The following is a 16,874-nucleotide window of genomic DNA, read 5'->3' on the forward strand; positions in this document are numbered from 1 at the left end:
TCCCTCCTCATCCCCCTGCCTCTCTCCTCAGCCCCTGCCTCTCTCCTCAGCCCCTTGCCTCTCTCCTCAGCCCCCTGCCTCCCTCCTCATCCCCCTGCCTCCCTCCTCAGCCCCCTGCCTCTCTCCTCAGCCCCTGCCTCTCTCCTCAGCCCCTGACTCTCTCCTCAGCCCCCTGCCTCTCTCCTCAGCCCCCTGCCTCCCTCCTCATCCCCCTGCCTCTCTCCTCAGCCCCCTGCCTCTCTCCTCAGCCCCTGCCTCTCTCCTCATCCCCCTGCCTCTCTCCTCAGCCCCCTGCCTCTCTCCTCAGCCCCTGCCTCTCTCCTCAGCCCCTGCCTCTCTCCTCAGCCCCCTGCCTCTCTCCTCAGCCCCCTGCCTCTCTCCTCAGCCCCCTGCCTCTCTCCTCAGCCCCCTGCCTCCCTCCTCAGCCCCCTGCCTCTCTCCTCAGCCCCTGCCTCTCTCCTCAGCCCCTGCCTCTCTCCTCAGCCCCCTGCCTCTCTCCTCAGCCCCCTGCCTCCCTCCTCATCCCCCTGCCTCTCTCCTCAGCCCCCTCCCTCCTCTCTCCTTAGCCCTTTCCTCCCTGCCTCCTTTCTGAGACCCTTGCCTCCTCACCCTTTACCCCCAGCATCTTACTTAGCCTCCCATTGCCTTTCCCCTTCATCCCCCAGTCTCGCTAGCCCCCAGCCTCTCACTAAAGCTTCCCCTGCCTGCTTCCCCCTACTGTAAAATATGACTGTCTCAGATTTTGAATTCAGAGATTTTAGATGTATATTTAAATGGGTGTTGTTGCAAAAAGCTATATTGCCATTGTTTAGCTTGAATGGAATGTTCGTATCCAGCTTATTTGACTGTGATATGTGGTTGTCTCACCTAGCTAAGATGAAGACACTGACTGTAAGTCACTCTAGATAAGATCCTCTGCTAAATGACTAATATGTCAAATGTAACTTTTTTACATACAGATCGCATTCTAGTGCCACAAATGTATCATTTGTACATTTCTTCATACTAAACGTAGTTAAAAAAACAACAACATTTGACTGTGTAAAACCTAGCAGTACTACATATTTCTCTGATAGTGAGGCGGTTATATAGCATTGATTATTTGTATCTGAAATGACACCAGAAAGTGATGATTACAGTGCCTTGCAAAAGTATTCACACCCTTGGCGTTTTTACAATTTTTTTTGCATTACAACCTGTAATTTAAATCTATTTTTCTATTTGGATTCCATGTAATGGACAGACACAAAATAGTCAAAATTGGTGAAGTGAAATGAAAAAAATTACTTGTTTCAAAAAATTCTGAAAAATAAAAAAGGGAAAAGTGGTGCATATGTAGTCACCCCCTTTGCTATGAATCCCCAAATAAGATCTGGTGCAACCAATTACCTTCAGAAGTAACGTAATAAATTAAATAAAGTCCACCTGTGTGGAATCTAAGTGTCATATGATCTGTCACATGATCATAGTATATATACACCTGTTCTGAAAGGCAATGGGCACCACCAAGCAAGCTGCATCATCATGAAGACCAAGGAGCTCTCCAAACAGGTCAGGGACAAAGTTGTAGAGAAGTACAGATCAGTGTTGGGTTATAAAAAAAATATCAGATACTTTGAACATCCCACGGAGCACCATTAAATCTATTATTAAAAAATGGAAAGAATATGGCACCACAACAAACCTGCCAAGAGAGGGCCGCCCACCAGAACTCACAGACCAGGCAAGGAGGGCATTCATCCGAGAGGCAACAAAGAGACCGAAGATAATCCTGAAGGAGCTGCAAAGTTCCACAGCAGAGATTGGAGTATATGTCCATAGGACCACTTTAAGCCGTACTCTCCACAGAGCTGGGCTTTACGGAAGAATGGCCAGAAAAAAGCCATTGCTTGTTAAAGAAAAAAGAAGCCAAAAGGCATTTGTGAGATTCCCCAAACATATGGAAGAATGTACTCTGGTCAGATGAGACAAAATGTAGCTTTTTGGCCATCAAGGAAAACGCTATGTCTGGCACAAACCCAACACCTCTGAGAACAACATCCCCACAGTGAAGCATGGTGGTGGCAGCATCATGGGGATGTATTTCATCGGCAGGGAAACTGGTCAGAATTGAAGGAATGATGGATGGCGCTAAATACAGGGAGATTCTTTAGGGAAACCTGTTTCAGTCCTCCAGAGATTTGAGACTGAGATGGAGGTTCACCTTCCAGCAGGACAATGACCCTAACATACTGCTAAAGCAACACTTGAGTGGTTTATGGGGAAACATTTAAATGTCTTGGAATGGCCTAGTCAAAGCCCAGACCTCAATCCAATTGAGAATCTGTGGTATGGCTTAAAGATTGCTGTACACCAGCAGGAACCCATCCAATTTGAAGGAGCTGGAGCAGTTTTGCCTTGAAGAATGGGCAAAAATCCCAGTGTACAAGCTTATAGAGACATACCCCAAGAGACTTGCAGCTGTAATTGCTGCGTAAGGTGGCTCTACAGTGTTGACTTTGGGGGGGTGAATAGTTATGCACACTCAAGTTTTCAGTTTTTTTGTCTTATTTCTTGTTTGCTTCACAATAAAAAATATTTTGCATCTTTGCATCACACCAATAATATAATTTCTTTAAACAATAAAAGAGAATTTACCAAAATGTCTGAAAATGGATATATAGCGTTTTGGAATAAAACTCTTCAAACAGAGAGGTGCAGTGAAACTAAGGGTTATGGTGTTTCAGACATCAGGAGAAGAACCGGGAGGGTGGTGGAGAGAAGAGGGAAGGTGAGAGATATGTGAACACAGAGATACAGCAACACCACAAGGGGTTATGATCTCCCATAGCTTTTGCTCAACAGGAGGACACAGCTATAGAGGTGTTGAACACTTTGGACTGGGACTGTGTGGTGGAACCACCATAGTGATACAACAACTGTATCTATCTCTCTGGTGCTTCCACACATAGAGATCATATTAAATCACTAGTATTCTAATTCCTCATTCTATGGTTCAACACATAGAGATCATATTAAATCACTAGTATTCTAATTCCTCATTCTATGGTTCAACACATAGAGACCATATTAAATCACTAGTATTCTAATTCCTCATTCTATGGTTCAACACATAGAGATCATATTAAATCACTAGTATTCTAATTCCTCATTCTATGGTTCAACACATAGAGATCATATTAAATCACTAGTATTCTAATTCCTCATTCTATGGTTCAACACATAGAGATCATATTAAATCACTAGTATTATAATTCCTCATTCTATGGTTCCACACATAGAGATCATATTAAATCACTAGTATTCTAATTCCTCATTCTATGGTTCAACACATAGAGATCATATTAAATCACTAGTATTCTAATTCCTCATTCTATGGTTCAACACATAGAGATCATATTAAGTCACTAGTATTCTAATTCCTCATTATATGGTTCAACACATAGAGATCATATTAAATCACTAGTATTATAATTCCTCATTCTATGGTTCCACACATAGAGACCATATTAAATCACTAGTATTCTAATTCCTCATTCTATGGTTCAACACATAGAGATCATATTAAATCACTAGTATTCTAATTCCTCATTCTATGGTTCAACACATAGAGATCATATTAAATCACTAGTATTCTAATTCCTCATTCTATGGTTCCGCACATATAGATCATATTAAATCACTAGTATTCTAATTCCTCATTCTATGGTTCAACACATAGAGATCATATTAAATCACTAGTATTCTAATTCCTCATTCTATGGTTCAACACATAGAGACCATATTAAATCACTAGTATTCTAATTCCTCATTCTATGGTTCAACACATAGAGATCATATTAAATCACTAGTATTCTAATTCCTCATTCTATGGTTCAACACATAGAGATCATATTAAATCACTAGTATTCTAATTCCTCATTCTATGGTTCAACACATAGAGATCATATTAAGTCACTAGTATTCTAATTCCTCATTATATGGTTCAACACATAGAGATCATATTAAATCACTAGTATTCTAATTCCTAATTCTATGGTTCCACACATAGAGACCATATTAAATCACTAGTATTATAATTCCTCATTCTATGGATCAACACATAGAGACCATATTAAATCACTAGTATTATAATTCCTCATTCTATGGATCAACACATAGAGACCATATTAAATCACTAGTATTCTCTCTCTCTCTCTACCCCCTCTCCTGCTCTCTCTCTCCCCTGTCTTGTTCTCTCTCTCGGTCTCTCTCTCCTCTCCCCTTTCTCTCTCTCTCTCTCTCTCTCTCTCTCTCTCTCTCTCTCTCCCCTCTATTGCTCTCTCTCTCTCTCTCTCTCTTTGTCTCTGTCTCTCTCTCTCCCCTCTCTCTCTCTCTCTCTCTCTATCTCTCTCCCTCAGTAGTCTGGTCTCTGTGGGGGGTAATGTCATGGTTAGATGAGCTCTAGTCTCCTCCACACTACTGTAATTATGATTACATGGCTGTCTAATTGTCAATGACATACATAGATTGTGATGGAATGTTCTCTGATAGTGTGTGTCCGTGTGTGTCCTTCATGTACTGTGTCAATATGTCACTATGCAGACTAGGCTATACAGTTTGTTACTAGAGGGGGTTGAAACAGAATCCTATCCATTTCCTTTTTCTATAAAACAAATCTGTTTCTGGACTTGATCTGCTCCGAGCTGCAAAAGGTCACTTTATTATGATCATCATAATTCAGCCACATCACCAAGAAACATGGCAACCTGTCCCTGCGTCTGCCTGCCTGCCGGTCCTCAAAATAACCAGCAGCCAATCAGAGCTCAGGGGGCGTGGCCTGGTGTGGGTTGCATGCTTACACTGAGCCCCTCATGTTTATTCTGAATGAACAGTGGAGCATGTGCCTCTGCCTCCCAGCTGAGCGGATAGCCTCTCAAACCACTGTCCTTCTCTGTGTGCGGGTGAGAGAGTGTGTAAGTGTGTTGGTGCGGTGAGGGGGACCTAGCCATGGACTACAGTAGCTGTCAGATAGACGAGGAGGGATTCTGCCTCTCCAGGAGGGTAGCCGTTGATTAGAGGCAAAGAGCAGAGCAGCTCTCTACACTGAATGGACTGTGAGTGTGGAGGGAGGGAAGCAAAGAGGGAGGGAAGCAGAGAGGGAGGGAAGCAGAGAGGGAGAGAGGCAGAGAGGGAGGGCTGCTGGGGTGTGCACTTTATAGACACGCACCGACAGGCAGACCCACAGGAGACAGAGAGAGAGAGAGAGAGAGAGAGAGAGAGAGAGAGAGAGAGAGAGAGAGAGAGAGGTGGGGGGAGAACAGTAGAGAGCACAGGAGCAGTATTCTTCTTTCTGGAAGGAAGGATGACTCTGCTGTGACCAAGACTCCTCTACCAGTGTCTAATGAACAGGATTGGAGAAGAAGGACTAGTTGCCCTCTGAGGAAGACTGCCTGGAGAGAGAGCGAGAGGGAGAGAGAGAGAAAGGGAGCAAGAGAGAACTGTGCTGCCTTAGAGAGAGGGAAAGAGGACTCTGACTCTGCAGGTTGCTAATCCCTGAAGCTGAGGAGAGAGAGAGAGACAGAGAGAGAGAGCGAGAGAGAGCGGAGGCAAAGTCACGCACACTGTGGAAGCAGGAATTTGTGTGTTATTGTATTAGCCTCAATTCCTCTGCTTCCCTCCAGCCCTCAGCTCTGCGTGCCTATGCATGGCATAGCCTCTGCGAGAGACAGCAAAATAAATAACGAAAGAAAGGACAGAGAAATATCGAAATCGAGAGGGGTCCATCTAAAAGATTCCACAGTAATTCCCCGTCCATTCATCAGCATGTCGTCCAACGAGCTAAGTGCTCCAGACGCTGACTCCGGATGCATCCGCACCTTTAAAGAACACATGCACCTGGAGCTGAACACTGGCCAGGGGGGGAAGAGGGGCGCCATGTCGCCCAAACTGTCCCCCCGCAGTTCCCCGCGCTTCTTCCGCAAGCTCATGGTCAACAAGGGGGGGATCCGCCACCGTCGGCGCTTCACCGTCGCTCACACCTGGTAAGGAGACTAAAGAGGAGAGGGGGAAGGATAAGGTGAGGGGAGAGCTGGGGCATGTGGGTTTCTCCACCAGAGAGTGTGGACTCTGCACTGTGCTTAGACAAGGGGTTAGGGTTAAGGCTCTAACATGGGGCTACTGTTAGGTAATGATAGGGGGGTTCTCTTGCTTTACTAGGGGGTTAGGGTTAAGGCTCTGACATGGGGCTACTGTTAGGTAATGATAGGGGGGTTCTCTTGCTTTGCTAGGGGGTTAGGGTTAAGGCTCTGACATGGGGCTACTGTTAGGTAATGATAGGGGGGTACTCTTGCTTTGCTAGGGGGTTAGGGTTAAGGCTCTGACATGGGGCTACTGTTAGGTAATGATAAGGGGGTTATCTTGCTTTGCTAGGGGGTTAGGGTTAAGGCTCTGACATGGGGCTACTGTTAGGTAATGATAGGGGGGTTCTCTTGCTTTGCTAGGGGGTTAGGGTTAAGGCTCTGACATGGGGCTACTGTTAGGTAATGATAGGGGGGTTCTCTTGCTTTGCTAGGGGGTTAGGGTTAAGGCTCTGACATGGGGCTACTGTTAGGTAATGATAGGGGGGTTCTCTTGCTTTGCTAGGGGGTTAGGGTTAAGGCTCTGACATGGGGCTACTGTTAGGTAATGATATGGGGGTTCTCTTGCTTTGCTAGGGGGTTAGGGTTAAGGCTCTGACATGGGGCTACTGTTAGGTAATGATAAGGGGGTTCTCTTGCTTTGCTAGGGGGTTAGGGTTAAGGCTCTGACATGGGGCTACTGTTAGGTAATGATATGGGGGTTCTCTTGCTTTGCTAGGGGGTTAGAATTAAGGCTCTGACATGGGGCTACTGTTAGGTAATGATAGGGGGGTTCTCTTGCTTTGCTAGGGAGGGGGCGGGGCACAAGGTGACTGTCTTTGAAAAATGTCTTGATGTATTGGTTGTGAATGTTTCCTTTCACTTTGCTCTGTTCCACGCATACTGAATGATGAGGATCGGGTTCTACTGTTGCCGTGTGTGTCAGAGCAGGGTGGTGGGAGGAGCTACAGGAGGACGTGCTCATTGTAATGGCTGGAATGGAATCAATGGAATGGTACCAAACACATCAAACACATGGAATCAATGGAATGGTACCAAACACATGGAATCAATGGAATGGTACCAAATACATGGAATCAATGTAATGGTACCAAACACATCAAACACATGGAATCAATGGAATGGTACCAAACACATGGAATCAATGGAATGGTACCAAACACATCAAACACATGGAATCAATGGAATGGTACCAAACACATGGAATCAATGGAATGGTACCAAATACATGGAATCAATGGAATGGTACCAAACACATCAAACACATGGAATCAATGGAATGGTACCAAACACATGGAATCAATGGAATGGTACCAAACATATCAAACACATGGAATCAATGTAATGGTACCAAACACATCAAACACATGGAATCAATGGAATGGTACCAAACACATGGAATCAATGTAATGGTACCAAACATATCAAACACATGGAATCAATGGAATGGTACCAAACACATGGAATCAATGGAATGGTACCAAACACATGGAATCAATGGAATGGTACCAAACATATCAAACACATGGAATCAATGGAATGGTACCAAACACATGGAATCAATGTAATGGTACCAAACACATCAAACACATGGAATCAATGGAATGGTACCAAACACATCAAACGCATGGAATCAATGGAATGGTACCAAACATATCAAACACATGGAATCAATGGAATGGTACCAAACACATCAAACACATGGAATCAATGGAATGGTACCAAACACATGGAATCAATGGAATGGTACCAAACACATCAAACACATGGAATCAATGGAATGGTACCAAACACATGGAATCAATGTAATGGTACCAAACATATCAAACACATGGAATCAATGGAATGGTACCAAACACATGGAATCAATGGAATGGTACCAAACATATCAAACACATGGAATCATGGAATGGTACCAAACACACCAAACACATGGAATCAATGGAATGGTACCAAACACATGGAATCAATGGAATGGTACCAAACACATCAAACACATGGAATCAATGGAATGGTACCAAACACATGGAATCAATGTGTTTGATTCCGTTCCATTGATTCCATTCAAGCCATTACAATGAGCCGGTCTTCCTATAGCTCCTCCCGCCGACCTCCTCTGGTGTGTGTGTGTGTGCCTGCACGTGTGGGAGCAGGGTGTTTCCGTGAGTTTGAGGAGTGAAGGGCGTTATGTCTGTTTAGGCTCTGGCCTATATGGAGCTGGTATCACAAACATGCGCTACTGGCTCTAAACAGCCTTCCCTCTCTCCTCTCCTTCTTTTCAGCAACAAGCTTTAAGCTTGTGTGTGTGTGTGTGTGTGTGTGTGTGTGTGTGTGTGTGTGTGTGTGTGTGTGTGTGTGTGTGTGTGTGTGTGTGTGTGTGTGTGTGTGTGTGTGTGTGTGTGTGTGTGTGTGTGTGTGTGTGTGTGTGTGTGTGTGTGTGTGTGTGTGTGTGTGGAGGTGAGTGCGTGCGTGCGTGCGTGCATGTCTGTGTGTGTGTGTGGAACGGTGTTGTGAATGGTTGGGTTGTGCAGTTGTGTGTGACATTTTTTTATGTGAGCTGTTATGTACAGAAGCATAAGGGCTCTATAGGGACCTATTAGTATTTCTGACCCACTGCCTGACACAGTGTGATGGGCTTGCTGTTTCATTGACCTACAGTACACTTCTGTAGAACCCTCCCACTAGGCACACACTGGTTGAATCAACAATGTTTCAAAGTAATTTGTTAATGTATTGTGACCTGGAGAATACATTGGATTTTAAACGGTATTTTTACCACAGGATTATGTCATCATGTATACCAATTTTCAACATAGACAAACATTGTATAAAATATAACATATAAATATAACATTGAATGTGTACCTTTGAAACAACGTCAGATCTTCAACGTTATATCCACTATCAGAAAAAATCTATAAGCTGAGCAGCACATCCTACTGGAGAGTTGATCTGTCTACAGCACCTCCTACTGGAGAGTTATCTGTCTACAGCACCTCCTACTGGAGAGTTATCTGTCTACAGCACCTCTGACGGGAGAGTTGATCTGTCTACAGCACTTCCTACTGGAGAGTTATCTGTCTACAGCACCTCCTACTGGAGAGTTATCTGTCTACAGCACCACCTACTGGAGAGTTATCTGTCTACAGCACCTCCTACTGGAGAGTTATCTGTCTACAGCACCTCCTACTGGAGAGTTATCTGTCTACAGCACCTCCTACTGGAGAGTTGATCTAGCTTCAGCACCTCTGACTGGAGAGTTGATCTGTCTACAGCACCTCCTACTGGAGAGTTATCTGTCTACAGCACCTCCTACTGGAGAGTTATCTGTCTACAGCACCTCCTACTGGAGGGTTATCTGACTACAGCACCTCCTACTGGAGAGTTATCTGTCTACAGCACCTCCTACTGGAGAGTTATCTGTCTACAGCACCTCCTACTGGAGGGTTATCTGTCTACAGCACTTCCTACTGGAGAGTTATCTGTCTACAGCACCTCCTACTGGAGAGTTATCTGTCTACAGCACCTCCTACTGGAGCGTTATCTGTCTACAGCACCTCCTACTGGAGGGTTATCTGTCTACAGCACCTCCTACTGGAGAGTTATCTGTCTACAGCACCTCCTACTGGAGAGTTATCTGTCTACAGCACCACCTACTGGAGAGTTATCTGTCTACAGCACCTCCTACTGGAGAGTTATCTGTCTACAGCACCTCCTACTGGAGGGTTATCTGTCTACAGCACCTCCTACTGGAGAGTTATCTGTCTACAGCACCTCCTACTGGAGGGTTATCTGTCTACAGCACCTCCTACTGGAGGGTTATCTGTCTACAGCACCTCCTACTGGAGAGTTATCTGTCTACAGCACCTCCTACTGGAGAGTTATCCAGGTGGTCTCCCATCCTGGGTTTTAACTAGGGGCAGCCCTGCTTAGCTTTGCTATTAGCTTTGGTTGATTTCAAATGGAATCTTCAAGTTAAGAATGAATATGTTTTAAGTTAAAGAACATGACTAAATCAAATCAAACGTTAAGTGCATTTAACTGTGGTTGTGAATCATCTAACATATCAATTGTTAATTGGTAGACAAACTGGAAATTGAATTGTGTTTGGTTGTCAATGGAACCAAATATCAACATTTGAAGGAGATGTACATTCTGCTGTGTTACCTCAACTGAGTACCTTTAAAATGCAACTGAGTAACACATTCATGGCCACATTTTGAGGTTACTGTAATTATAAATGATCTTCTTATGTGATCATGGAACGCGTGCATGTTCAAGATTGCATGCAAACGTCAGAGATCTTCACAGAATCCCGAATAGCATTGATCACTTGCACTATGTACTTTTAATGTAATCTCATCTGCAATCCAGGTCATTTGGTTCTGCTGTTAGATGAAGCACTGTGATAACACATTAAGTTGTTGCATATACAAAATATCTGACATTGTGTTCCCATTTGAACTTTGTTGCGCTTTTAAGTAGTTGAAAGTGCAGTGATAACACATTTAGATGACAACTAAACCAAAAATCAGACATTGCCTTTCCATTGGAATTTGGTTGTAGGCTTTCAGATGGTTGAAAACATAGTGATAACACATTGAGAATTCAACCAACTTCTGGCTGTCTTTTTGAGTAGGTGAATAACGGTTGAAATCTCAATTGATCAACATCTCTACTAAATATTACCCACATTTCCACGTTGAAATAACGTGGTGTGCTCAGTAGACTGCTTATGTTGATGTGTTGTTAGATGGCAATTGAATAGGAAATCAAAGGTTTAAGAAGCCCGAAATGGCTTTTATTTCCATGGTTCGTTAGATGACAATTCAATAAGAAATCAGAGGTTTTGGAAACCACAAATGACTCTCATTACAATGGTTGACAAGTCCAAATAGGATCACTATTTCACACCCCAGATACATGTTGTCCTCATGCAGATGTCTTAGTATAGTTGGGTGATTATGATGTGGAAGTGGATGTGTTTTAGTCCTCTTTAAATCTGTCGGCTTGAATTCTCAGAGAGGTCCGTGCTCAGCTAAAGTCACATGCTGAAACAGACACTGGGAGACACCCAATCTCTCTCTCTATGGCTCTGTAAACCATGGCACCATGCATAATTTAGACAGATTCTAGAATATTCTTTTGGCTTAAGGTGGTTTGAATAGACTCCGGTAGGATTAAGCCTGTATCAGATTTGCTGTTGTAGAATAAACCAAGCCTTTCAGTCAATGAAAGAAGTTGCTGCTATTTAATACTCTTTGGTATTGTGTTGTGTTGTGTTGTAGTGATGACATGGCTAAGTTTCAGACAAAGAGAAATGTTGTCTGTTGACGTATGAGACACCTCGGGGGAGCCGAGCTGTGAACTCAGTTGCATCTTCTGACCATTTTCCCCCCATTCAGACAAAAGCAGCTGTGTTTGGGTCAGTGTGGCTCAGTGGGGATCGGAGGCCATTCCGTGTCAACCAGGAGAACACTGCCTCTCCACCGCTCCCCCCTGCACTCTAACAAAACTGCTACATTAATGTTTAATGTGCAACTGATGTACCGAGGTTCCTCACTCTACCCCACTGAGACTGAATTAGAGAGAGAGGGAGATGGAGAGAGTGAGAAGAGAGAGAGAAAGCATTATAGCACTCGCACATAGAGTGCATAGCGAAAGAAAGACTCAGAGAGACTTTCTACAATGTCAGTAGACATTCTGCAACATCAACTAGAGCCACTGCACATCAGCGGTATAAGGGTCAGTACACAGTGCCTGACTATGTCTCATCTTAAATGTCACAACTAATATCCATCCTCTACAAAATCAATCCCACCACAATCTGGTACTGAGTTGCTTCCTTCCTTTCCCTCTACACTTTGTCTGTAGCCATGTTCACAACCACGCCACTAATGGATAGTTTGTCTAAGCACAATGTTGTTGTTTTGTCTGCGTTGTCACTATGTTAATCAATTTTCTTCATGAAATGCAATTTACAGCAATAGGCAAAATAGCATCACAATTGAACATAAATAAGGCCTGAGCACAAAGGTAATAGGAGGATACATGGAAAAAAGAAAAGTAGTCATTCATTACATCAGAAGTGTCTGGTGTTCTGGTACTGTTGTGGGGTTGTTGTGGTGTGACAGGTAGCCTAGCGGCTAAGGGCGTTAAGCCAGTAACTGAAAGGTCACTGGTTCGAATCCTTGAGCTGACTCAATGAAAAATCTGTTGGTGTGCCCTTGAGCAAGGCGCTTAACCCTAATTGCTCCTGTAAGTCACTCTGGGTAAGAGCATCTGCTAAATGGCTCAAATGTCAATATAAATGTGTGTTGCTGCCCACACTGTGTGTTGACTGAGTACTCCACTCTAATGTTACTCTGGTGAGCGTTATGTTATCGAGCCCTGAAGGCTACAGAGAAGGGGAGAGAGAAAGAGGGATGGAGAAAGAGGGATGGAGAGAGAGAGAGAGAGAGAGAGTGGTTTTCATTATCTGAAAACCACTAAGGGCCCACATCACTTGTGCCTTGATATTAGGTACTTGGTACTGGAGGGGTACAGGGGACAGAGGGTACAGGGGAAATATAAGGGACACTGGGGTACAGGAGACAGAGGGTACAGGGGGAAGATAAGGGACACTGGGGTACAGGAGACAGAGGGTACAGGGGGAAGATAAGGGACACTGGGGTACAGGAGACAGAGGGTACAGGGGGAAAATAAGGGACACTGGGGTACAGTAGACAGAGGGTACAGGGGGAAGATAAGGGACACTGGGGTACAGGAGACAGAGGGTACAGGCGGAAGATAAGGGACACTGGGGTACAGGAGACAGAGGGTACAGGGGGAAGATAAGGGAGAAGAGAAGAGGAGAGGAGGAGTGACGGGTGGGAGGAGAGATGGTTGGGAGGAGAGAAGGAGAAGAGGAGAGGAGGAGAGGAGGAGAGACGGTTGGGAGGAGAGGAGGAATGACGGGTGGGAGGAGAGATGGTTGGGAGGAGAGGAGGAGTGACAGTTGGGAGGAGTGATGGAGAGGAGGAGTGGAGAGATAGTTGGGTGGAGAGGAGAAGAGGAGAGGAGGAGTGACGGTTGGATGGAGAGATGGTTGAGAGGAGAGGAGGAGTGACGGTTGGGAGGAGAAGAGGAGGAGTGGAGGAGTAACGGTTGGTAGGAGGAGTGGAGTGGAGTGGAGGAGTGACGGTTGGGAAGAGGAGAGGAGGAGTGGAGGAGTAATGGTTGGGAGGAGGAGTGGAGAAGTAGAGGAGAGGAGGAGAGGACTGATGGTTGGGAGGAGTGGAGGAGAGGAGGAGTGGAGGACTGACGGTTGGGAGGAGGAGTGGAGAAGTGGAAGAGAGGAGGAGTGGAGGAGTGGAAGAGAGGAGGAGAGGAGGAGAGGAGGACTGACGGTTGGGAGGAGTGGAGGAGAGGAAGAGTGGAAGAGAGGAGTGGAGGAGAGGAGGAGAGAAGGTAAGGAAATGGTAATGAAATGACTTTAATGTCAGGCTCTGCTCAGAACTGGCATTTCCCTCCTCACAGTTCAGTTCTCTGCTGTTGAAATATTTCAGCTCGGGGGCTGAATCCTCTCAATATAACCTTTAATTATGAATATGTAGCTGTCACCACCAAACAGCCTGCCTGCCTGTACCAACTAAGCTGCTTAGCACTTAAAGTGGTTCAGCGTGAGATGAGACTAGCTGGCTGCTATATAGATGGAGAGTCTCATGTATTAGAATGATGTGGTTTAATAAGGTATAGCCAGTTGGGTGCTTTACAGACAGGTAATGATGGCCAGAAGAGATGAGTCAGTCACTAGGGTCTCAGTGATGTCTCCTGCTGGTTGGGAATGTGAAGTTAGCCTCGGTGAATGCTGCTAGACCATCAGGGGTATTTGTGTGTGTGGTGTGTCTATGTGCTTATGGTGGTGCGTGTGTGTGGTGTGTCTATGTGCTTATGGTGGTGCGTGTGTGTGGTGTGTCTATGTGCTTATGGTGGTGCGTGTGTGTGTGACCGCATTCGTGCTCATTGACTTTCCTCATACAAAGCGTATTTAGGGAGCGGTGAAAACAGAAACAGTCATTAGCAGTGGAAGTCATTAGTCAAACCAAGAGAGAAGGAGGGAGGGAGAGGCCAAATGAGGAAGGAGTAGAGGAAGTGATGGAAAGGGAGAGACGAATATAGTTTGATGTGTCGTTTACATTGATTTATGTCCAGACCAATAACTGTATTCACTTTTATTAGGAGTTATATGTAATGGGACTGCTATTGCACACATAACACCTTTTGAAATGATATGATGATGTCCCATTTAAACGCAGTTTACAGAGGGGTGAACAGACAGCCAGCGTCTTGATAACCAGTAATAATTTGTAATACACAACACCCTCCCTTATCTTCTATGGGTCATCTATGCATATGAAAATAATGATATTTGCCTTCACACAACCTAGGAGGTGGTTACTGGTTAGGACTTGTTAGGAAGCAGATGATACAGGAAGACATTTGTATTCATTACTGTACAGTACACTGCAGTCCACCTCTGTCTTCCTCCCTCTCTCTCTCTCTCTCTCTCTCTCTCTGTCTCTGTCTCTGTGTGTGTGTGTGTGTGTGTGTGTGTGTGTGTGTGTGTGTGTGTGTGTGTGTGTGTGTGTGTGTGTGTGTGTGTGTGTGTGTGTGTGTGTGTGTGTGTGTGTGTGTGTGTGTGTGTGTGTGAGTGTGTGAGTGTGTGTGTGTGTGTGAGTGTGTGTGAGTGTGAGTGCCCGATGACAGGACAGAAGAAGGCCACTACACTATTATTAACCATGTTTAATGACCAGTGAAGCCAGGGCTGTGGGTAACTTACTACACTATTATTAACCATGTTTAATGACCAGTGAAGCCAGGGCTGTGGGTAACTTACTACACTATTATTAACCATGTTTAATGACCGGTGAAGCCAGGGCTGTGGGTAACTTACTACACTATTATTAACCATGTTTAATGACCAGTGAAGCCAGGGCTGTGGGTAACTTACTACACTATTATTAACCATGTTTAATGACCAGTGAAGCCAGGGCTGTGGGTAACTTACTACACTATTATTACCCATGTTTAATGACCAGTGAAGCCAGGGCCGTGGGTAACTTACTACACTATTATTAACCATGTTTAATGACCAGTGAAGCCAGGGCCGTGGGTAACTTACTACACTATTATTAACCATGTTTAATGACCAGTGAAGCCAGGGCCGTGGGTAACTTACTACACTATTATTAACCATGTTTAATGACCAGTGAAGCCATGTCCGTGGGTAACTTACTACACTATTATTAACCATGTTTAATGACCAGTGAAGCCAGGGCCGTGGGTAACTTACTACACTATTATTAACCATGTTTAATGACCAGTGAAGCCAGGGCCGTGGGTAACTTACTACACTATTATTACCCATGTTTAATGACCAGTGAAGCCAGGGCCATGGGTAACTTACTACACTATTATTAACCATGTTTAATGACCAGTGAAGCCAGGGCCATGGGTAACTTACTACACTATTATTAACCATGTTTAATGACCGGTGAAGCCAGGGCCGTGGGTAACTTACTACACTATTATTAACCAAGTTTAATGACCGGTGAAGCCAGGGCTGTGGGTAACTTACTACACTATTATTAACCATGTTTAATGACCAGTGAAGCCAGGGCTGTGGGTAACTTACTACACTATTATTAACCATGTTTAATGACCGGTGAAGCCAGGGCTGTGGGTAACTTACTACACTATTATTAACCATGTTTAATGACCAGTGAAGCCAGGGCCGTGGTTAACTTACTACACTATTATTAACCATGTTTAATGACCAGTGAAGCCAGGGCTGTGGGTAACTTACTACACTATTATTAACCATGTTTAATGACCAGTGAAGCCAGGGCTGTGGGTAACTTACTACACTATTATTAACCATGTTTAATGACCGGTGAAGCCAGGGCTGTGGGTAACTTACTACACTATTATTAACCATGTTTAATGACCAGTGAAGCCAGGGCTGTGGGTAACTTACTACACTATTATTAACCATGTTTAATGACCAGTGAAGCCAGGGCTGTGGGTAACTTACTACACTATTATTACCCATGTTTAATGACCAGTGAAGCCAGGGCCGTGGGTAACTTACTACACTATTATTAACCATGTTTAATGACCAGTGAAGCCAGGGCCGTGGGTAACTTACTACACTATTATTAACCATGTTTAATGACCAGTGAAGCCAGGGCCGTGGGTAACTTACTACACTATTATTAACCATGTTTAATGACCAGTGAAGCCATGTCCGTGGGTAACTTACTACACTATTATTAACCATGTTTAATGACCAGTGAAGCCAGGGCCGTGGGTAACTTACTACACTATTATTAACCATGTTTAATGACCAGTGAAGCCAGGGCCGTGGGTAACTTACTACACTATTATTACCCATGTTTAATGACCAGTGAAGCCAGGGCCATGGGTAACTTACTACACTATTATTAACCATGTTTAATGACCAGTGAAGCCAGGGCCATGGGTAACTTACTACACTATTATTAACCATGTTTAATGACCGGTGAAGCCAGGGCTGTGGGTAACTTACTACACTATTATTAACCAAGTTTAATGACCGGTGAAGCCAGGGCTGTGGGTAACTTACTACACTATTATTAACCATGTTTAATGACCAGTGAAGCCAGGGCTGTGGGTAACTTACTACACTATTATTAACCATGTTTAATGACCAGTGAAGCCAGGGCCGTGGTTAAC

General features: G+C 44.4%; 1 protein-coding gene across 3 annotated transcripts in view; it reads left to right on the top strand.

Moving 5' to 3' along the window:
• LOC109902840 (cAMP-specific 3',5'-cyclic phosphodiesterase 4B) overlaps nucleotides 1-16,874 on the top strand; it is a 288,067-nt gene that overhangs the window by 73,454 nt on the left and 197,739 nt on the right. Inside the window, exon 1 of one of the 3 annotated variants that reach the window (XR_004202335.1) lies at nucleotides 4,610-6,023. The exons of 1 other annotated variant lie outside the window; for it this stretch is intronic. Coding sequence is in view for 1 of the 2 variants with exons in the window: in XM_031785646.1 (XP_031641506.1) it covers nucleotides 5,683-6,023 (341 nt within the window). In the remaining variant the exon portion in view is untranslated. Of the gene's footprint in view, nucleotides 1-4,609; nucleotides 6,024-16,874 lie in introns of those variants that run through there. One more of the 3 variants, XM_031785646.1, reaches the window with a different exon arrangement.

This window comes from Oncorhynchus kisutch, linkage group LG13 (genome assembly GCF_002021735.2).
Source record: "Oncorhynchus kisutch isolate 150728-3 linkage group LG13, Okis_V2, whole genome shotgun sequence".
NCBI lineage: Eukaryota > Metazoa > Chordata > Actinopteri > Salmoniformes > Salmonidae > Oncorhynchus > Oncorhynchus kisutch.